This window comes from Lycorma delicatula, chromosome 5 (assembly GCF_047948215.1).
Source record: "Lycorma delicatula isolate Av1 chromosome 5, ASM4794821v1, whole genome shotgun sequence".
Classification (NCBI taxonomy): domain Eukaryota; kingdom Metazoa; phylum Arthropoda; class Insecta; order Hemiptera; family Fulgoridae; genus Lycorma; species Lycorma delicatula.
The window spans coordinates 89,311,357-89,326,522 of NC_134459.1; the positions used below are offsets into that span (position 1 = coordinate 89,311,357).

The 15,166-nt window shown below is 28.0% G+C and overlaps 1 protein-coding gene across 2 annotated transcripts in view; it reads left to right on the plus strand.

The window, feature by feature from the left end:
* Positions 1 to 15,166, plus strand: part of LOC142325176 (E3 ubiquitin-protein ligase COP1-like) — a 94,021-nt gene that overhangs the window by 14,150 nt on the left and 64,705 nt on the right. Inside the window, exon 3 of one of the 2 annotated variants that reach the window (XM_075366596.1) lies at positions 989 to 11,405. The exons of the other annotated variant lie outside the window; for it this stretch is intronic. Within the exon in view, the coding sequence (XP_075222711.1) occupies positions 1,101 to 3,155 (2,055 nt within the window). The 5' untranslated portion in view covers positions 989 to 1,100 and the 3' untranslated portion in view covers positions 3,156 to 11,405. Of the gene's footprint in view, positions 1 to 988; positions 11,406 to 15,166 lie in introns of those variants that run through there. 2 annotated transcript variants of the gene reach the window in all.

The window sequence follows — 15,166 nt, forward strand, 5'->3', positions numbered from 1 at the left end:
TGAACTCATATTACTTGCACTAAAAAGTTCATTATTGTGATTTTGCATTGTCAGTTGAAACTTTTCCCAGTCTTCTGCTGCAATGAAAACCTATGATATTTGTTCAGTCTGTTTCAAACTGTTCAATCCACTTATAAAAGTTTGTACAGTTAATCAACTTTTTATGATACAGATTTAACATTTGTAAGTGAATTTTGGTCAGTTTTATATCTGCAGAAAATAAAAATCTTATTACTGCACGCATGCTCTTCTTCTAAAGTACACAGGTACACATTTTAAGCAAAGCTAACATTTTGAAATAAACAATAATGGAAAGTATTTTCAAACAGCTGATATTTTTTATGCTAGGGATGCCAACTTGAAAGTCAGACAATTTCAGTTAATTCTATTATATAGTTTTCTGCTGCTGCCACTTGTCTCACACACATGCGCGTGCGTGTGTGTAAAACATGTACTCATGAATGAAATTTTAAATTTTGTTCAGATGTAATATAAAAAACCTTCTACTTAATAAATTTTTTTATTTTTAACTTATCATCAAAAAGTGTTTGTTTGCTTTTTTTGATATTGGCAAATTCAAATACTTTTCAAGGGAGTAACAAGGGTGCATGTGTGTATGTGTGTGTGTGTGTGTGTGTGTGTGTGTGTGTGTGTGTGTGTGTGTGTGTGCGTGTGTGTGTGTGTTCAGACATGTGTATATTTCTGTCTGTTGAATGGAAATATGGTCCTTAGAAATAAAAGTATTTTCCTTTTTTTCTTGGGGATTTTGATTAATAGTAATTTTTTTTCTCTATGGATATTTTTTTTATTTCTACACCAGCCTTTAGTCCTTTTTTGTTGCTTGACCTGAAACAATCACTTTTTTTTACATTTAATTCTTATTACAAACTAAATAATCTTCAGTATAAACAAAAATTTTAAGAATTTTTTCCAATATTGAAGAATTTATAAATTGAACAACTAAGTGTTCATTTAAATATTGTTTCAGGTCAGGCACAGGCAGTCAACTTTAGACAGGCAACATTATATGTGTACATCTATGTATCACCTACAATATTATCATCCCACCTACATAAAATAAACAGTATTGAAGCGGGTTCATGATGGCAAGCGGACGAGGAGGTGCAGGAAGTTCTTCTTCTACTCATAGTTTATCACATATTGCTACTCCACAGCGAATGAGACCAATGAAACGTCAACATCCTGCTGTGTTGAATGGTATTGGTGGTTCATTTGAAGATAAAACTAACGATTATCTTTGCCCTATCTGTTTTGAATTGATAGAAGAAGCACATATAACACGTTGTGGACATACATTTTGTTATCGTTGCATATCTAAATCATTAGAAATTAATAACCGATGTCCAAAATGTGGTTTTACTTTGGGGAGTCAGGAACATATATTTCCGAATTTTCTTCTAAATGAATTGATTTCAAAATATAAGAGCCGTGTTAAAGGAGCTGCTGAGCTTGGTCTCTCCACTGATGATGAATCTGTACCGGCTGATGGGTTGAGAGATTTTGTTGCTTCTGAATCACAAAATCTTACATTACCTGATGTTAATATTATGCTAGAAGTATTAACACAACGTAAACATTTGTTGGAAGCGGAATCTTGTGCAGCTCAAAATAAGTTACTTTATGAGTTTTTAAAACATCTTTTAAGACAGAAGGAAAGTCAATTAATTCAATTGAAAAAAGAAGTCACTTTAATCAAGAAAGATATGGAAGAAGTGGAAGGTATATTAAAGGATGTTGATGTAAAAAAATCTATATTAGAAAGTGATAAAGGTGAAAGTGGTGCCGAAAGCTCTGATAGTTTAATGAGTGAGATACATGTTAAAAGTGAACCCTTGGATTCAACAGATAACTCTCAGAAAGAAACTAAAGATAAAGATAAGGACAGAGATAAAGAGACGACTGGATCATGTGAAGGATTCAATGCAAATCATAAGAGAGAAGCAACTGGAAGTACAACCTTATCTATGCGTAGAAAACGTATGCATGCTCATTTTGATGATTTTGTGCAGTGCTATTTAACATCTCGAGCCAAAGACTTGATGTTTGGTAGTACTACCAAATTTGAAAAAACTGGACCTAGTGACAGTACAACTGCTGGTTCTGCACCATCTGGTTTGGATGTATTCAGAGAAAACTTAGTTAAGTTTTCTAGGTATAATTCTTTAAGACCACTTGCAACATTAAATTATTCCAGTGATATTTTCAATAATTCAACAATTGTTTCGAGTATAGAATTTGATAAAGACAATGAATTATTTGCAATTGCTGGTGTTACAAAAAGAATAAAAGTGTTTGATTACGGTGCAGTTATACGAGATACTGTTGATGTTCATTATCCTTGTATTGAAATGATTTCAAACTCTAAAATATCCTGCGTTAGTTGGAATTCATATCATAAAGCTACTTTAGCTAGCAGCGATTATGAAGGAACAGTTACTGTTTGGGATGCTAGCACTGGTCAGAGAACAAAAACATTTCATGAACATGAAAAACGGTGTTGGAGTGTCGATTTTAATGATGTTGATACTAGATTAATTGCGTCTGGTTCAGATGATGCTAGAGTTAAATTATGGTCATTGAATATGGAACATTCTGTTGCTTCATTAGAAGCAAAAGCAAATGTTTGTTGTGTTAAATTTAATCCTCGAAGTTCTTGTCACTTGGCTTTTGGATCGGCCGATCATTGTGTACATTATTATGATTTAAGAAATATGAAGGAAGCATTAGCCATTTTTAAAGGTCATAGAAAAGCGGTCTCTTATGTAAAATTTTTGAACAGAGAAGAAATAGTATCTGCGTCGACCGATAGTCAACTTAAGATGTGGAACGTCAACAATCCACACTGCTTACGTTCATTTGTTGGTCATATCAATGAAAAAAATTTTGTTGGTTTAGCAACTGATGGTGATTATGTAGCTTGTGGTTCTGAAAACAATGCACTCTATGTTTACTATAAAGGTCTAACAAAACAATTATTTAGTTTTAAATTTGATGCAATGAGAAGCGTTTTGGAAAAAGATCGTAAGGAGGATGATGTGAATGAATTTGTTTCAGCAGTTTGTTGGAGGCAGCTATCTAATGTTGTTGTAGCAGCCAATAGTCAAGGCATTATCAAAATTTTAGAGTTAGTGTAATCAGTTGTTTTATCATAATTATAATATTATTATGTATATTGTTGTTGTCCTTGTTGTTAGAGCCTACAGTAACGGCATTTATAGCATAAAGTAATATAATATATAATGTAAAAATTTGTTAGCTCAAATTGCACTGATATGTTTATACTTTATTATTAATAATTTTTGTATTATATGTATTTGTTTTTTTTATTAATAAGTATTCCTTTAAGTTTATTTTCTTACTGATTTTATTAACTTATTATGCAGCAGCTTTATTATATTAACAACTTAACTCTTTTTATTAAACTTTTATTTGTAGATGTTTTTATTGTTACTGTAATTAAATGAAAAAAAAGTATATTTCATACAAAATGGTTTGTGTGCTCATTGATAATTAGATGTTAATGGAATATATTAAAATAATTTATTTTGTTGTGATGTTTATTATTTTGGTTAGTTAAAAAAAAAAAAAAAAAAAAAAATGTTAATGACTATATTCTAATATAAAAAAATACTAAGAAGGCCTAGTTCCTGATTACCTCAAGTGTTTATAATCAATGAGCACAGTCAAATTTGTTATAATAGTATTGCTGTATTTGTTCATTTAATTGTAAAATAATATTTGTTGTGCCTGTCAGTTTTTAAGCACTAATAAGTAGTAAAACTAATGTTCAATCTCTTGGGTTATTAAACATGGTATCATTGATATATTTAATGTTTTTTTCTTCAAATTTTTGGTATTGTTTAATTAAATTTATATTTAATTTTTTTTATTGAAGTGAGACAATATTTCTAAAAACTTTTAGTTATTGCTCTCTGTAACTATTTGTTTTCTAATTAGGCTTTTATTTTTTGTTCATATCAATGAGTAATATAAAGTATGTTTTAAATAATATTAAAGATTAAGTTTTTATCAACCAAGATCCCTCAATTTAGCAAAATATTTTTACTTATAATAAAATGAATTATTCCATAACAATGCTGTTAATTTGTAAAACAAATATTACAAAATTGAATAGAAAAGATTGGCATTAATATCCAGTAACAGACAAAAGTTTGTCTAACTTTTCTTATGGGACTAATTATTTATAATGATTGTTTTCCAGTTTTAGGTGTTTTTGTTATTTTGTAGAAATCAGGCAATTTATGCTGTAGAATTTGAAGAAAACCTTACTAGTATTGTATTAACATCTGCAAAAGTTTCAATGAAAAAGGACGTAAGGTATTGAATAATCTATTTTAAACTCTTTAATATATATATATTTTTTTTTAAATCAATTCATGCCATTGTCAGAAGACAAAATTTTTACCTAAATTGTTAGATATATTTATAATAATAAATGGTATATGTATACAAGTGGTGAATAATTCATTGTGACCTCAGTCGTAAGAAATGAGCTATAAATTTATGCAGTAATTACTCATTTAATGAATAAGATCTATCTTGTCACTCAATTAAAATTCTGTGAATTTTATTCGTTTTTACATTGATTCAATTCATTTCTTCAAAAAACATATCCTCCATGGTAGGATGAAAAAGACTGTCAGACTTTCCAACCATAGCTAATATAATTAAAATTTCAAGTATATTTTTTTCATTTAAAAAAAATTTACACAAAATGTTCATATATTTTTGGCTGATCCAAAAGGCAGTTTAATATGAAGTGGTTGAATTGTGACTGACCTATAATTTACTCTTTACCATGGGATTTCTGTTTTGCTTTTAATGGACAATCACTTTACATTGACTTGTGTTGTGGGGGAATACATTGGACCTCACACATTCAGACAATCTTACAGATTAAATCAAAGTTTGAGAATTAAAGGAATGTCTGTAAAAACTATTTTTCTTCTTGTTTTATTAAAGCTAAAACATTTACAGTTTTTTTTGTGGTCCTTTATTTTTTATTGAACCTCCTAAAACTGTACTTCAAATATTTTTTTTAATTTGTTAAATTGTGCTAGATAGTGGCTTTAATTTGATATTTATTACATAATATAAATATTTTATTTTTAAAATATTTTATTTTATTTACTTTATCTTATGTACCCAAGACACTCACTTGACTGACTGTAACATGATTGTCAATTTTTTCTTTTGAAACTCAAAAAATGTGTAGCTTGAAATCAGAGTCTGTTTTATATATTTTTTTAAATAAATAATGTTTTTAACTCTTCATACACCAGTTTATTAAAAAATTCTATTTTAATTCTATTCACAATATTAATAATTTGTTAATATCATAGTATATTGAAAAATAGAAAATTTAAATAAATATAACCTATCAAACTGGTTTCAGTTCAGTCAAAAATTTTGAAAATTCTTGACTTAACAAAATTTCAGGTAGGTGTTTAAAAGTATATTTTATTTTCTGTAGTTTTTAGAGGTATTATTAAAAATTTTGTTGTACACTTAATAATCTTAAGTGTTATACACATAAAACTACTTTTGCTTTTATTTACATTGCTTGATTTTTACTTATACAATAATTTTAACTATTCATCTGTCGTTAGTAACACTTGAAAAACTTTATAATGACAAAATTTGCCATAAACATCCTCTCATAAAACATTAAAAAAAGTTTATTCTCATCAAACATTAATGCAGAATTATACTGTGTTATAAATGTGTAAATATTCTGAAAATGTATTTCTTTTTCTGAAAAAATCAATTATCTGTGAAGCTTGACTAGGAATAATTTGCACTTCTGTAGTTTGGGCAAAGTAAAATTTTTGTTAGTTTTCTTTTAGCAGTGGATCTCATTGAAGAAGATTAATCATAAATTATTATTATAGCTCATTGTATATAAAATACAATGTATTGAAAGTTTTTCATGTAATAACTATTGTGATATGTAATTTATGGTTTTCTTTCTTTTTCTGTTATCTTAAAATTTTTAACCAGTTCTTATTTATTTGATTTAATTCAAGTATAAGCAAACTTTTAAGATTTTTTTGTGATTATTCCATTTATTTCTTTATACCATTCATTATTTATTGGACGTATCATGTATTATTTTATGTTTTAAAGAGTTACATTTTTGAAAGAATTAAGAAAATTCCCCTTAATGTTTTTCTTTGGTTAGCATTTTAGATGAATGCTATATCAAATTTTCAAACCAAAATATGAGAAATGGTAAATGGAATGCCTGAAAATGAAATTTAGAAAAAAAATAATTTGGGTTTTTATAATTTTATAATGATAAAATTATTTATCATGAGCACTGTAAACTTATTTGGAACATGATCATTTATTTAGTTATTCACTAGCAATTGTAGGCTAATGCTTAATTTATGGCTACTCCTTTTTAAAGCCTTATGTGAAACCATGTAGATGCTGTATTTACAATAATTAGTATAACTACTTATCTTAATTAAGCAATGATAGCATTAGTAAGTGTGAGTGGCATGAAGTGTGTTTTTTGCCTTCTGTTCCTTCTCAGTTGGGCCTCAGAAAAATTTTCTGAACTATAATTTTTAAGAAAATAAAACGTTAGTAGATAGTGAAAGTGAAATAAAATTTTAGTTATATATTTTGTGGAATTATCTGGTTTTTTTGGTCAGCCAAAACTTGTTTCAACCATGTTCTGTAATTACAGCTCTTGTAACATTAAAATAGATGTTGCTCATAGAAAACTTGCTGCTTCATGCTTCCAAAATCATTTTAACTGACAATTGTTCAAATTACAACAGTTAAAATTTTATAATGAAAAACGTTTTTTGTAGTAAATAACATTTTTTTATTATTATTTGTCAAAGTTTAGAAAGTTCTGATGGACAGGATGGGGTTGGATTGCTGAATTGGCAATAGGTTTCTTGCTACCTATGGCATCTTTTTATGGCATGCTACTACTACCTTCACTGTACTTTTAGCAGTATCACCCTTACTTCAGATATCCCAGGCGGAACTGCTCTGTGTGTCTGCACTTTCTAAATTTTGATGAGTAATATTGAAATTACACAGTTGTGAAAATTATTAGACTTTGCGAAGGAATTAAAAAGAATGCCATATATTTTCCATAAAACTCATTTATTGATACAATGTTAACAATTTTTAATACTTTGTATGATATACTTGTTCTTTATAATCATTTTTATAAGATTAAGCATGTTTTTTTATGAGGGATTAACAATTTCTATTGATTTCTTCATTCCTATGTCAGTTACGAGATCATTCCTAAGTTCAGCTATGAGATCAGTCTTGGTGGTGATTTTCTTTTTCTTAATTTTTTATTCACAATTGCCAAAATATTTTCTCCAGGATTTACACAGTCTGTCCAATGGAAAATGTTATTGATGCAAAATAAAATAATGTGATTTATTTTTAATTTTCATTATGTTTTGTTCAAAAAATAGACAATTATGAGTCAATAAAATGCTGGAAACGATTATAAAATTGTTCAAAGCATTTGTAGGAATCTCCTTCAAAACTGCGGTCAAAGCCTTCTGGATATATGAAAACATGATGAAACGCCTTCCTTTCATTGCCAATTTTAGTTTCGAGAATAGCTAGAAATCGCATGGAGCTAAATCAGGTGAATAATAGGGGATCTTGATCATCCTCTACACTTCATCCAAAAAATCATGTACAATCTTGCAATTGTGCTCTAGTACATTGTTGTGCATCAAAGACCATGCTCCTGGTATTCGGGTTGAACTCGAAGAAATCCTGGTTCATAAATTATTCATTATGTTAAAGTAATAGTCGCCATTCACTGTTTGACTTTCTGGTACAAATTCGTGATTGATAATTCCTTTGGAATAATAGAAAACCGTGAACAAAGTCTTGATTTGGCTCTTCTGAATTTGCACTTTCTTCGATTTGGGTTCTTCTTCTGGACTCTTCCATTCCAAGCTCTAATGTTTTTTGAATGGCTCATGTTGAAAGCACCATGTTTCATTGCCAGTTGATTCTTGACATGAAGTTTGGATCCATATCGCTCGTTCTTTTCATACCTTAACAGTGCTCCACTCTGTAATCTTGAGTGAAAGTCAGTGTGTGTAGTACAAAGTGATCACAGATCTTTCATTTTCCTAAATTTTCTTTTAAAATAAGATCATTACAAAGATTGTTTTCTTCAGTTCAAACTGTTATTGATGGACCTGGCCATGGATCATCTTCAGTGCTCTTTCTGCCATCACAGAATTTTGCAAACCACTTGAAAATGTTGTTATAGTTCATTTGGCTACCATAAACATTCTGAACCATTTCAGAAGTTCTGTAGCACTTTTACTTATAACAAAATTTAATGTTAGTGTGTTATTCCATTGTTTTTTCAACTGACCCTCAGAATGTAATTTTACATGTTATGTCATTACAACTAAACAAAAGTTGCTACCGCCTTAACATTTTTTGTGGTAAAAAGCTCAAATATGTCGTCATATAAAGAACGTATTCATTCAGAGATGGCGCTGCTAGTTACACAAAGACTCAGTTGGTCACATTTTCCATTGGACGGACTGTGTATATCTGGGCTATTACCTGGCCAAAGAAGTTTCACATGATTTTTTCTAAGAAAACTCATAACAGATCTGGCTTTGTGGCAAGGTGCCCTGTTATGTATGAAAACAAAAAAGTCTCCCATCAGGGAACCAGTCATTCAATTGTGAAAATAGTAGAGTATCTATAACTTTGCTATGTTGGTCCTGCATCATAATCCCTTCTATGTTGTACAATATTGCAGTTCATTTCAAAGACACAGCTCTGTACCATTACAGATGTTGGGTGTTTCGCTGTCTGGACAGCACATGTGGTTTAAACCCTTCATCTTTTGTTTGGCATATGTAGTGTCCATTCTGCCGACTGAAAATATAGATTCATCAGAAAAGATTTTCCTTTTAAACAGGTCTAAATCAGGATTACCCTTACTACTGTATTCTCATATCAATTTTATAAACAAAAAATGAATAGCCTGTATCTGCTAGCCTTACATAAAGTTAGAAAATGTTTGAAGAAAATGATAGTCATAAATTACCGTTCTTCAGTTTTTTCCAAAAGTATCTTGAACTGTGTTTCCCTAAATCAGCCTTTTCTTAGCCATTTCAGGTGTAATTTTTGCTTTCTTTAGGGGCCTGCGTTGGGACCAGCGGCACAAAGTAGTGTCTGAATGTTTGATGCCCATTCCATATGATTTTAAGTTAGAAATATCTTTACTGGTTGCCTTTCTGTTTGATTTAGCAATCTGCACCAGTATTCTGTCCATTCAGAGGCTCATTTTGGGTTTGTGCCCACAGTTGCCATTCTGTTTTGAAACAAGGCCCTTGCCACATCTGAGTGAAATATTAATGCAACTGACTGATTTTTGTAAAATGCCCAGTTTTCTTGTAATATCTTGCTGAGAATAATTTTAATGCCTTTTCTTTCAAAAGGCCTTCTTCCTAGGGAATAAGTCTGCTGTCTTTTCCCATAACCTGTAATTTCAAAATCACATCATTGATATCACAATTAACAAACAAAAACCAAAAATCACACAAATATTTATTTAATAAACAGACAAAGAAAAGTTATAGTATCACAAAAAGCACTCAATTAATTTATATAATTGAATAATACCAAGAAGCTACAGAAATAATGCACAAAATAGACTGAATAAAAACACATGATGGGAGCAAGTCAGACATCTTTGAGGAAATTTTTCAGAAATAAAATATTTTACAAAATTTTTTAAATGAGACGATTAATAACAATAAATAATATATTAAGAAACCTAACCGCTTTGAAAAATTGTTTTACAGACCTAGTTTATGGCAGTTAGGAAACTAAAAAAATTAACAAAACTGAGTCTAAATAATTTGCACACCTCTGTATATTATGTTAAAAATTGAAGTGTAATCTATTGAAATTTATAAAAAAAACATGAAGTTTATAAAACTATTTTATAGAAGCAACTATAATATTAGCTTTGGTTTTCTTCTTTTGTAAATATATTTTGATTGCATCTAAAGAACATCTCTTAAAACAGCCGTAGTATTTGGTGTGAAATATCATGAGGTTTTTTTTTAAAGTGTTCCTAAACTATTATGCAGCTTACCATTATAATCACTTGTTTCAAATACCAATCTTGTGTATTCATAATGAAAATGTATTTATGTGAATATTATAAAACCAAAATAAATGCTTAGTAAAATCATAGTAATTTGTAAAGACATGTGTCACTCATAAACATACATTTGAATTTTGTTATTTTTCTGTAATTTTGATTTGTTGTAGGCCAGTTTACTTATGAATTTATGTTATTCATACCTCATTAGTTTGATTCAGCTGTAATTTTTTAAAATAATATACACATTAATTAATATAATAAAGCAGTTACAATTTGTAAATTTTTAGTATATGGTTTTATAAGCATAGTACGTTTATTATTCTTTTTATTAACTATTTGTCCTAACTTATTAAATCTCTTTTGCCAATGCAGATTTTCTTGCATAACATTTTTTTTTTTAGATTTTGCATACTTAATGTAGTTATAATATTTTTGTTTAAAGGCTGTTAATAATTATATTGTTAGATTTATATTGATAATGTATAATACTGTATTATTACTTTAGTACAACCACTATATACAATTTTGATTAATTTAAAAAAAAAATCATATAAATTAATGTCTAGTTATGATACTAGTATAGAATGAACAATCATGGTTAACTTGTAAAAATATGTACATAGAATTTTATTGTAGTATATTTATTATATTATGCATGTTTAAACTTTTTATTTAATGTATAGTAGGTATGAAATAAGTAGAAAATCCTTATTTTTCTTTTTGTAAAAGATATTTCTTTTTAGTTTTTAAATTGTATGAATATTTGTTAATGAAAACTTAAAAAAAAATATATATATATATATAAATATAATATAATATGCTTATATAATTAGAGATAGTTCAGTTTTTGTTTTGTTTTTCTTTTCTTTTGAATGCAAATATTTTTTTAATCATTACACATTAATACATAAATTTTATTATGCCCATTGTAAAAGAAAAGTTAAAAAAATGATTTTATCTCCATTGAATGCAAATATATTGAAATCTTAATACCATGTTGCTGAGTAGAAAATGAAACATTTGAACTTTATCTCTTACATCATTAAACAAACAATGTTGTTTCCCAAGCTGGTTGATAATGTTGATTAATTGTGGTGAGCAGTTCAGTTCATATGATGTGGCAGAGTTTTTTTTATGTCTGGTTCTCCATTAATACTATTAAAGATATAAATGATTATAAGTCTGACAAGAATATGAATGTCTCTCTCTTTCTCTCTCTCTCTCTCTATCTATACATATATATATATATATATATATATATATATATATATATATATATATATATAAAATAATCCAATTTGCTAATGTGTTAGTATTAGTGTTATAGCCTTTTTCAAAATGATTATTTGACCATTACTGGTTTTTATTTTGTCTTGCTTCCTGTTAAAGAAGGTTAGAATATTTTATTGTACCCTTCTTTAAAAAATGTATTCTTTATTTTTCACTTTCAATTGTGAAAGGCTGTTAATTGTAAGCAAAAAAAAAGTGTTTGAATATATAGAAGTTAAACCTTACTGATGTAGTTTTAAAGAACAGATAGAAAATATAAGAGCATCTATCAGCAGCATTATATTGCACAGTTTGAGTGGTATAATATGTTATTGGAATTGCAGTGTAGTATCGTCACGTTTTCCTGCCAAACTTATATTGACAATAAAGTGTGTTTTTATTACTTAGTTTTTCATAGCATTACTGCCAATTATTTTTAATTTATTTTAACAATTTCTTACATTTTACTAAACCATATATAATTCATTAAAAAAGTTATTAAATATTTCCATTTTAAATACTTCACTGAAATCACATCATCTTCAAGGTTAAAAATAAATAGACCTGATAAATTTCTTGGTACTTTTTGTCTTTTTAAGTCTAGTCATTATTATTGATTGCATCGAATAATGTTTAATAAAAAGAAACCTTTTTTTGTTGATATATTCTTGGGATAACAATAATTGCCTTTATGGCAATTTTGTGCTCACCCACAAAAAAAGAAACAAAAAGCACTTGATATCAACAAAAGTGGTAAAATTGGTTTTTGTGTTTTAGGTTCTGTTACATAATTTCTGTTAAGGCATTAATTTTAAAAAATAATTTATGACAGAATTTTATATTATATTTGTATTGTCTCTTCCAATGTATTCACTTACCAATTTAAATTAAGTAATATGAAACAATAATATTAAAAAGATTTATGCATGAACACCAAGGTGTAATTATGTTTTTATCATTTAATTTTTATATCACATTTTGTTAACTTTGCATCATTGCATTTCTGATTATGATGAATGAAGTTTTTAATGTAGTTCAAAATTTTGTGCAGCATTTATTCAACATTTTTGCTGTTCTTCATGGGAGAGTTTTAGTGTTTCTCAGCAATTTCAAATTCTGATGAGGCTTTGTATTTATTTTTTCATTAACTTCAAAATTACATGTCACATTTTGAAGCATAGTCTGATGGTCCATAAACATATGGTTTACTATGCTATAATGAAATTTATAAAATATTTATCAAGATAGGTGAAACTGTAAGTTTGTTAAAATCAAAATTATTAAGCATTGATAATTTACTTTTCTGATTAGTTATGTCATCTGAATGTAGTAACATTTTCAGAAAAAGCAGATATTTATAGTAGTGTTATAATACTATTTTTTTTTGCATTATGTATATTGTTATACTAAATAAACTATTGTTGTTGAACTACACTGATACTCACTTTTTTATAAAAATATAAAATCTCTTCACTGAACTAATAAAATTTTAACAGAATTGAAAAAAGAAAACAAATAGCCATCACTAAGGAAGCATTTTTCAGAGAGAAAACTGTTACATAGTAAGATAGAGAGAGTTAAAACATTTTGCATTTTTTTCTGTTTGGAATGCCCATCAGTATGGATATGAAACATGGATACCAAGAGAAAATAAAAAAAAATTAATTAGTTGGGAAATAAGAGAATAAAAAATGTTCATAAAAATAGTGGTAGAAAAATCAGTAGAATGTATAGAAAATAAATAAAAAAGAATAAGAGGAATTTAAAAAAAAATAACTGTCAAAAAATCAAAAATTTAGCAGGAAGTACAGGAGAATGGAGATCAGCAAGGTGCAGGGCACTTGCTTCAAGGCAAAGAACCATATGATGATCAGTAAGATTAAGGAGAAAAAGAGTATTACATTATTTCTAGTGCTAGTGCTAGAAGTGTGAAGATACAAATTAGATATTTTATAATGTTCCCAAGGAGAAAACTTGATTTTATGCTAAGACTGATGATTTGAGAGTGTTTTATTTAATTGGAAAAACATACATTACATAATATGTACTGTGTATAAAATGGTAAATGTCAAATGAGTATGAAAATCTTTTACAATCCATTGAAGAGAATTTTTTTAACATCACTGTAATTAGGATTTAAGGCAGCAAGAAAAAATCTTTGTAACAGGGTAAGATTTTTATTTGAGGAAATGTGTAGTTTATTTATGAAAAATGAACATTTCTAAGCATATGTATGTTTGAATATTATTACAAAAATGCACATGCTTACGTAGTTGTTTAAGCTGTCCTACAAAAAAAATAACTGAAGAAAGGTGTACTGTACTAATAATTTTTTAGATCATCCTAAATTACTATAGTTTACTAAATGATGTATTTATTTGTAAATTGAATGTCAGGGCAGCAGTAATGACTCAACCACCACCCCACCCCCTCCCATCACAAAATAAACTCAAAATTGTATAACATTCCAATATTTTAAATTAGAATAGATTAAAAATAATGTTATCCATGATTCTAATTTATTCTAATTTTCGATGCTAATTTGTTTTTTAACATTTTCTCTTTCGTACCTTTGTGTAACTTATAACTCATCAACAACATTGATGTACTTTGTGTTCAACTGGAAATGACCCTTTTGTTCGTAAATGCTGATACATCAGAGAATGTTTAAAAACAATGCTTATTAGGTACAGAAAGAAAAATCCGATTTTTTTGTCTATTTTTCATCGAGTTTTGCTTCAATAAAAAACTGATTTTTAAAAATATTTATTTACTTTTTATTGGCCATATTTACATTAATTTTTCTCAGAATTAAATTCTCTATAAGTTTTGCTACTAAATCTTTTGCATTTATTAGTATTACAACAAAGCTATAGTACTACAAACCTAAAAAAGCTTAATGTTTGACACTGAATTTTGTGTTTTACATCAAATTGATATCTTAAAAAATTACTAGAGTTTCTGGGAACTGTTTATCTTATTTCACAGCTCAAATTACTAAAGAAACCATCAACCTTTTTCTCCTTAATTTGGGTCCCAAAAATTACAGTAGGGCTTCATTTTATTAGAAGAGCTGAAATCTAGGTGAAATCTTTCACTAGCCATAAGGTGAAAACAAAGATTTTCCAGATCTATGTTTATATGAACTTTTCATCATTTTCACCAGTAGATCATGTCCTGAAAGTTCCTCGGTTTCTTCGTGGAACTTTGTAGATGAAATGCTAATCTGCTGTCATTCCTCCGTAAAGATTTTATCTGTTAATTTCCTTTTTATATTTTGACCTCTTTGTCAGTATAGTTGGAAATGTATTTCTTTAAACATTTACAAATAGGAATGATTTAAATACCTGATTTGTATAAATGACAGTAACTACAGTTGCCGCCAAGTACAGTGAGCTTGGGAGTGGTGATGCTTACTACCAGACATAAAAACATGTTCCTTGCTCTTAATAATCCCCCTTAACCAAATAATTGTTCTACTTTTAACAAATGAATGCAAGAATTTTGAAATTAAATACTGTTGGCTACTTCTGTACTGTACATTGTAAAATGTAAAAAAATATCTATTGCTAAAATTACATGGTAAGTATTGTGATAGATGGTTATTACTGTAACTTTAATTTCTTACTGCACCATTTAAAACCTTATTCTTTAAAAATTCTTTTTAAACTAGTGTCACTGCTGTAAAAATTAATTTTAATTTTCAATTCTGTACAG